The 8,915-nt window shown below is 36.0% G+C and overlaps 1 protein-coding gene across 1 annotated transcript; it reads left to right on the forward strand.

The window, feature by feature from the left end:
- Positions 1–3,607: 3,607 nt before the first annotated feature.
- Positions 3,608–8,347, forward strand: LOC141317435 (uncharacterized). The gene is made up of 6 exons (XM_073833138.1): positions 3,608–3,791; positions 4,100–4,198; positions 4,331–4,482; positions 4,578–4,625; positions 7,407–7,488; positions 7,944–8,347. Exons 1-6 carry the CDS (start codon positions 3,608–3,610, stop codon positions 8,333–8,335), a joined length of 957 nt encoding a protein of 318 aa, XP_073689239.1. The 3' UTR covers positions 8,336–8,347.
- Positions 8,348–8,915: the final 568 nt, after the last annotated feature.

The following is an 8,915-nucleotide window of genomic DNA, read 5'->3' on the forward strand; positions in this document are numbered from 1 at the left end:
TTATGAATGATTCACACGAACATAGATGGACGCTTTCCTTTTAAAAACAAAAGTAACGTTGTCCTCTGCCTCTTCAGCGGCTCAGATGTAGGGAGTAAATGATGACTGCTATGTTTATTATGACATCCAACAACAGAACACCTCAATCGCACAATTAGAGTCTTCCTATGAGTCACACAATGGAGATCATATTCGGACTGTTTCAATTTGGTGAAGGCGGGTCTAAAGTAAGGCACTCATGTCAATCAACTGTTTCGTCACAATGACAAGAAGCTGAGAATTTAAAAAGGTGATATTACTTTTAAAGATTAAAAAAATGTTGGGTGGATTTTTATCATTGTAGGGTGGTTGTGTACACAAACTGTCAACACATTAATGTTCAAACAACATGTAAAAGATAGTTTTGCATCCGATGACCCCTTTAAGGGATATAAATAGAAATACGTACATTTATATTATTATTGACGGGAGGTCATAACAGCAGTAGACTGCTTAAATTCTGCTCACATTCCGAGGGAGTCCTTATATAAAAATGACTAAATATATACAATTATTCCAAATAACTAACTTTATTTTTCACCTTCTCCCTCAGTTACTGAAATGTACCCAAATACTGTGCCCACATATCATCCATTAACACATGAAGCATTGCTTTAATCTTATCCTTTCATTTCGGCACAGAACAGGAGAGAATCTGTGATTTTACCTCAAACGCTGAGTAAAAAGACAACAAAACCGGTAGAATTTACTGCCAGTGCTAGAGGTTAGTGAGCTCTTTTATTTTCTGTCAAGTTATTTCTTTTAATTTAAACTTTATGATTTTTACCATCTCTTATTTTATTAGACTATCAAGATCTTTGGTCATTTTCACATCTGTAGTTTTTGCTTCTAATTAGAAAAAGAATATTTGAAGCTGAACAGTAACCATTGGCCTTTGAAGATTTTAAAATTTTAAAAAATCAGACTTTGTCTCTTATCTCTTTGTTTTTTCCCCCAAATTAAGATTCACCTGGGCCTTCCACTGATGCTACAGATCCTACAGCATCTCCTGTCATAGAGGAGGCGGATCAGACCACAGATGAAGCAGTGAGTGAAGTAGCAGCAACAGCAGCTCAGCTGAACTTCAGTGATTCTCCTGCTGAATGCCAGAACCATGTTGCCTCAGAAGAGACTGAGAATACAGACCAGATGCAGTTATTTGAAGTTCTGGCAAACCAGTTTAATACCATCAACAGCACCCTAAAATCAATTGATTTGTCTTTGAAGAAGCTAGTTGAAAAACAGTCACAAAATGCGCTGCCACAATATATAAGTCTAGCTCCTGCTGTTACTGAAAATCCCCAGATTCACTCCTTAGTCAAAGAGGAGCAAAACACTGTTTTAAATCACTGAAGTATACTAAAGTTTGACACTGAACAAATTAGAAGTAGTCCTGAGGAGGAACAACTGTGATCTGAAAGGTTATGTTAAAAATGTATCTTTACTAGATAATTATTGCACAAGTTTGTTTTTAATGTGCAATATTTAGAAAGAAGAGTAACATCTTTTACTGTTTTTTTTTTTTTTTTTTTTGGTCACATTAAAAGTGTGAAAATCTTAACTTTCAATTTAGTTTCTTTTGTCACATTTTTCACTAACAAAACAGCATGGAGGTTTCAATCCACTTTATGCAGTTAATATAGTTCAGAAAATATCAAGTCATCATAAAACCATAAAAACTTACAGTAATCTATAAAAGTTTTTCCGTTTTGTCTCTGGGTCAGGTTATTAACAGCCAAATGCAAAGGCTTTGATTATTAATTAGATCTCATTACAATGTATAAAAGATGATAATTTCCTGGGACCCTACATGGTCTATCTTTCCATTGCAGCAGGCATTGTTTTTCTCAATATGGGATGTAGGTGGCAGTGTTGGTTAGGTGAGTACAGAAGCTCTGCTTCTCTGTTATTCTTCACAGATCTTAGTCCCTGTCAGTGTCCAGGTAGGATGTATCAATAGTTTTAAACAGTCCGACCACCCTTTCTGATCTGCTCTGACAAACAGGTAGCCAAACATACGCCAGTGGACAAAGTACCTACTGTTGTACCCTGGTGAAAAAAAACAGCTAAAACCAGCCCAGGCTGGTTTTAGAAGGGTTTTGGCCACTTTCCAAGCCTGGTCAGGCTGGGAAACCACCAGCTGAAACCAGCCTGGGAGACCAGCTAAAACCAACTGGTCTCCCAGCCTAAACCAGCTAAGACCAGCCAACCAGCCTAGGCTGGTTTTAGCTGTTTTTTCAGCAGGGTAAAAACAATACAGATCCAGATATTTACACTTTTTTTTTGGAAATGGCCCAGAAAGTTGGCTTTACATTATGTTTAAAGTCATTTTACGTCCATTTATTTGTAATGTAGCAGTATTTATCCAATAATAGAATGTTCCATACAAACTAACTAAATATAATATTGTGAGAAGTGCTGGTTTGAAGGGATGGCGTGACTGATAATTATTTGTGTTTGTATTGTTGAGTGAATCTAACTACATGGTTTCATTTAGGCTACTTAACAATATGGTTTTAATACATTTCTCTTTGTCCTTGTCCAAACAAAAGTTGCACTACAGTTTTTGCTTGTGAATTTGGCTGTATAGGTTTATAATTTTTTTGTGTGTGTGTGTGTGTGTGTTTAGTTTTTATTATAGAAATACAATATAGCATAGAACACGCCCTTTGCAAAAACGTTTGAATGTAGGCCCACTATGTGTGATCAGAATGAATTAGAATAAACTAAATATTGCCTTATTATAATAGTGTAAATAGGTGTCACTCCTACTTAAGTCTCGTCAGCAGCTCATGCATGCGTGAGAATTGCTATGGCTACTTAAATACCCTGCAAGTTACCTTTGTTTTTGGAACAGAATCAGAGTTCATTCGCTTACTTACTGTTAAACATAGCCGGGTATGTCACATAACCTGCTTTCTCGAATACCCCACAGCTACCTTTTAATTATTTTTAAATGTAAGTGTGGATTTATGTTACAATTGAAGCGACTCATCAGGAATGCAGAGTTACTGCAAGATGACAGGTGTGGTCAGGTGAAAAACAGAGTGAAGGTGAACATGTAGCCTGTGCTAAATGAACAAAATGTTTGCATTGCATCTGTCTGGAAGAGACACAAATATGATCTATTTTTCTGGAAGTCAATACTTTTATTCATTTTCAGTTTCTTGTCCAGGAAGCAAGTTTCAGTCATGTTTCTGTTTCGTCAGAGTGTTGTTGTGATGGACGTTACTGCTTGAACACCAGAGTAGAGAATCCAGTCTGATGGCAGTGTTTCATTTGGTTTCTCTTTAGTGTAGTGGTTGTTTGAAGTGCAGCCAGGTTAATTTCTGTGTTTTACAGGTAAGTACATCTTTTCTGTTCATGAATTATGGTCAGAGATATATTTTTGACATGGTAAATGTTTATGATGAAAAGCGTTTGTGCACATGATCTGTCATGGATTTACCTGAATGGTGTAAACTTAATAAAGCATTCATTCTGTTCACAAATAATGCATTTTTGCTCATACAGCCTATCCTAAATATCCTCAACTAAATGATGACTGTGCTTTAGATACTCACGGGAGATGGACGGTAATTCATCCACAGACTCAGAGCAGGATTTGGACAGCTCTTCAGGATCTGACTGGATTAGTAAAATGGAAAAAAGTAAAGAAAAACAAGGAGGAAAAAGAAAGATTAAGGAACAAGATGACAAGGAGAAAGAAACTTATTCCAAAAAGAAGAAAAAAGCCAGTAAAAGCAGTCCAGGTAAGCGTGGGTGGAGCGTATACTAAAAAAAAAAAAAAAAAAAAAGTCAGTTTTAATTCTTGAAGCTGTCTGTAAACCTTAAAACAACCAAAGTGTTTCTTAATACTTCTAAAGACTACATTAAAGCACACTGGCATTTTTATTTAAACAAAGGTGAAGTTGAGGTTAATGCTGAATAAAATTTTAATCATATCTTGTGTATGAAAGCGGTGTGATAGTGTGATAAAAAAACAAAACAAACAAAAAAAAAAGAACATCAATATAAGTCTGATAGCTTGTAAAGGAATCTTTTCCTTTTTAATGTCTAGACCTGGAAGAAATCTTTCAGGAGGCCAGAAATAAGACTAAACTAACTATCCAATGTGGAAAAATGACTGGTCTTCTGTACAGAAAAAGGTATGAGAATGGTAAGTTTTGAGATTATCAAATTTTTTGCTCACAATGTCAGAAAGAAATTGAAATGCTAATTTAGGTTCAGAAAGACATGAACTGTTTTAAATATGTGCACCCTGTTTTTTATGGTGTTTCTCTGTCTTCAGGAGAGAAGTGTATTTCATGTAAAGGGCATTGGTTTACGCCCAGACATTTTGAGAAGTTTGGAGGAAAGGGTAATAGCAAGAAGTGGAAGAGTAGCATCTATTACAAGTCAACAAATGGCCTTCAACAAGTGCAATTAGAGAGACTCATACTGGTATGTACTGTATGCAGATAGTAATCCTACATTTTACTGGTCCTCATGATTTAAGTAAATCTGATTATAATGTAACAGTTATTTATCCATTTTAGAATAGGTGTCTGCCTCAGTATGGATATCTGAGGAAGTCATCTACACAGGTATTTCAACCAATGCAATGAATTGGCAAACCCACAAGCCACAAAACATAAACAATATTCATGTTTCGTATTAAGCATGAAAATACTGATTGTAAACTATTCAGTTGTTTGTTTTCTTTTTAAAGATTATTTTGAAATTAGTATACCTTTAATGAATCATTATGCAGAATTACTCGGATATGTAATTTTTTTTTTTAATTTAGGTGACACAGACCGATAGATGCGGTGCAAACTCATCATCTCAACAAAATGTGACAAGAAGGAAGACACCTAACCATAAAAAACGTAGGAAAATATTGTCTTTAACTCTTTAAGATGTCTTTGTTCAGTAGAACATAAACAGCGAGGGGAAACATTTTTTGATCCCCTGCTGAATTTGCATGTTTGCTCACTGACAAAATAATTATCACTGTATACTTTTAATGGTAGGTTTATTTTAACAGGGACAGACGGAATAGCAGCAAAAAATCCAGAAAAATGCAATTAAAAAAAGTTATAAATTGTAAATTATAAAAATGATAAATTATAAATTTAATGAGTTAAATAAGCATTTAACCCCTTTGCAAAACATGACTTAGTACTTGGTGGTAAAACCCTTGTTGGCAATCACAGAGGTCAGAAGTTTCTTGTAGTTGGCCACTAGGTTTGCACACATCTCAGGAGGGATTTTGTCTGACTCCTCTTTGCAGATCCTCTCCAAGTCATTAAGGTTTCAACAATGACGTTTGGCAACTCAAACATTCAGCTTCCTTCACAGATTCTCTAGTGAATTATGGTCTGGAGACTGGCTAGGCCACTCCAGGACCTTGGCCATGCCTTGGCCGTGTGTTTAGGGTCATTGTCATGCTGGAATACCCATCCACGACCCATTTTCAATGCCCTGGCTGAGGGAAGGAGGTTCTCACCCAAAATTTGAAGGTACATTGCCCATTAATGCAGTGCAGTTGTCCTGTCCCCTTAGCAGAAAAACACCCCTAAAGCATAATGTTTCCACCTCCATGTTTGACGGTGGTGATGGTGTTCTCGGGGTCATAGGCAGCATTTCTCCTCCTTCAAACATGGCGTGTTGAGTTGATGCCAAAGACCTCGATTTTGGTCTCATCTGACCAAAACACTTTCACTCAGTTCTCCTCTAAATCATTCAGATGTTCATTGGGCCTGAAAACATAGTTTATTGAGCAGGGGGACCTCGCGGGCGCTGCTGGATTTCAGTCCTTCACGGCATAGTGTGTTTCTTGTTGACTATGCTCCCAGCTGCCTTGAGATCATTGACACGATCCTCCCCTGTAGTTCTGGGCTGATTCCACACCATTCTCGTGATAATTGAAACAGTTGTTCAGTTAACAGTTATTCTGTTTCTTCCATTTGTGAATAATCGCACCAGCTGTTGTCATCTTCTCCCCATGGTTGCTTGGCGATGGTCTTGTAACCCCTTTCAACCTTGTGTAGGTCTATAATCTTGTCCCTGACATCCTTGTACAGCTCTTTGGTTTTGGTCATGGTGGAGAGTTTGGAATCTGATTGACTGATTTGCTTCTGTCTTTTATACAGGTAACAAGCTGAGATATAATAAAATGTATTAAAATGTAAATCAATTTATAACTTTTCTGAAATGTGTTTTTGTTTGTTTTGCTTTTTTTTTGTTATTCTGTCTCTTGCTGTTCAAATAAACTATTAAAATGATAGACTGATCATTCATTTCTTTGTCAGTGGGCAAACGTACAAAATCAGCAGGGAATCAAAAAAAAAAATTTTCAAAATAATTTTGAAATAAAACATTTAAACCTAAAAAAAATTACAATTGGGACTTTTCTACCGTTAGATGTCACTGGCAGCAAGGAAAACAAAAGCAGAAATAATAAGGAAATACCTGTGTGTGGAAATGAAGAAGACACAGTGCCAATGGGAACAATTCAGCTGGGTAGGTTTACATGACCATCTGCATTGAACACATTTCAATGCTTTTTAATGTGACCATCAGTATTAACCAACACTTAAAATAAAGTGAATGTGTTCTGCCACATACAGACAATTCTTCAGATGAGGACATATCTGTTGCAGAAAGAGTCAAACTGGTGAGATTCAGCTAACGGGGGAAAATGGGTTAAGATGCCCACGGAGCAATGTGCATGCATTTACTGGTAAAATAATATAAGACTGAAATGTAAGTGAATATAAGTATCAACATATAAGGGATTAAGGAATATACACTGCTGTTCAAAGGCCTGGGGTCAGTAAACTATTTTTAAGTACTTTTATTCAATAAGGATGCATTAAATATAAAAGTTACAAAAACCTTCATAATCGTATAAAAGATTTTAAATAAATGCTGTTCTTTTAACTTTTAATTCATCAAAGAATCTTAAAAAACGAATAAAGCAGCACTGTTTTCCACATTGGTATAAAAATAAATGTTTCTTGAGCAGCAAATCAGCATATTAGAATGATTTCTGAAGGATCATGTGACACTGAAGTATGTGACTGAAGTAAGGATGCTGCTGAAAATTAAATTTGAACATACTGTATATTAAAATAGAACACATTTTTATCAATTAAAAGCAGCCTTGGTGAAGATAAAAGACTTGAATTAACACAGCTTATTATTTTTTTATTATTATTAATCAATCAAAAATTAAATCATACCTCCACATGCCACTTTTTTTGCCTTTTACTTTTCACCTTCTGCTCAGTTACTGAAAAATTACCCCCATTTTCCTATTATTTCCTACCTTAGCAAACAGACAAAAGCATTACTTAAATCTCACCATTTCCTTTCCACAGAACAGGAGAGAACCTGTGAATTCAACTGAAACTGTTAGTAAAAAGATCACAGAACTGCTAGGATCTGCTGAGAAAGATAGAGGTTGGTGAGATTGGTTATTCTCCTGTCGCAATAATCAATGTATTGACTTACTGCACAATATATGTACATGACCTCAATAATTTTTGGTGATGCAACACATTTCCCATTATATTTAGATAATTTCACGAGTTGGTTTTAATAGGATAACCATTAAATATTCCTATTTATGTAGTTAAGTGAGAGATACCAAAATAAAATTAAACGTTTTAGTCGGCGCTGATAGCCTTGTGGGCAGTACGTCGACATCCAGCACCGTTGCGTTCCGGGCGTCCTGTGTTTGAACCCCGACTCGAGGACCTTTCCCGACCCTGCCTCCCATCTCTCTCTCTCTCTCTCTCGCTTCCTGTCATGTCTGATCTGTCCTATCATAATAAAAGCAAAAATGCCAAAAAATAAATCTTAAAAAAAAAAAAAAATGTAATGTTTTAATTCACTATCATCTTCCCCAAAACAAGATTCACCTGCTCATGCCACTGATGCTACAGAACCTGCAGTATCTTCTGTCGTAGAGGAGGCCGATCAGATCACAGATAAAGCAGCACTTGAAGAAGACCAGCTGAACTTCAGTGATTCTCCTGCTGAATGGCAGAAACCTGTTGCTCCCGAAGAGACTGAAAAGACAGGCCAGATGCAATTATTTGGATTTCTGGCAAATCAGTTTAATACCATTAACAGCACCCTAAAATCAATTGATTTGTCTTTGAAGAAGCTGGTGGAAAAACAGTCAGAAAACACACTGCCTCAATTTATCAGTCTAACACCTGCTGTAATTGAAAATCTCCAGATTCACTCCTCAGTCAAGGAGGAGCAAATAACTGATGCTGTAATGTCATTATTAAAAACATGAGTAAATATCTAAGGTCTGCAGGGTTCCCGCGGGGTCTTAAAAAGTCTTAAAAAGTCTAAAATTTAAAAATCAAAATTTTAGGCCTTAAAAAGTCTTAAATTCGCTGTTCTAGGTCTTAAATAATTTTACACAGGTCTTATTTTTCCGATGTCCATGTAACGTTACCTCTAATGCTCATTTAAATTCTCTTTTTGTTGTTTCCATGGTGTTGTAGTTCTTTATTTCACTATTCCAAATATAATTTGCTGTATTTAAACTACAAATGAGACCAGCATGCAATGGCCAATCAGCTTTCTGTCATTGGCGCGAGTCTCTCGGATTGTACCGCAGCAGAAGTAAAATGGATTTAACTTTTTAGCTATGGGGAAGTGCAAGTTTAGCGATACTTGGCTTGGAAAAACTGAATATAGGGCTTGGCTAAGGCCAGTTGCTAACAACTGTAGATTTTTTTTTCTCCCTCTGTGGAAGTTACTGCGTCTTCAGACAGAATCGCAGTATTTATATAACATTTCTAATTTATATATTTATAAATCAATAAATGTATTTAAAACATTAATCTCACTTTTAATTTTGCAGTGTA

The sequence above is a fragment of the Garra rufa genome, chromosome 1 (assembly GCF_049309525.1).
Source record: "Garra rufa chromosome 1, GarRuf1.0, whole genome shotgun sequence".
NCBI classification, from domain to species: domain Eukaryota; kingdom Metazoa; phylum Chordata; class Actinopteri; order Cypriniformes; family Cyprinidae; genus Garra; species Garra rufa.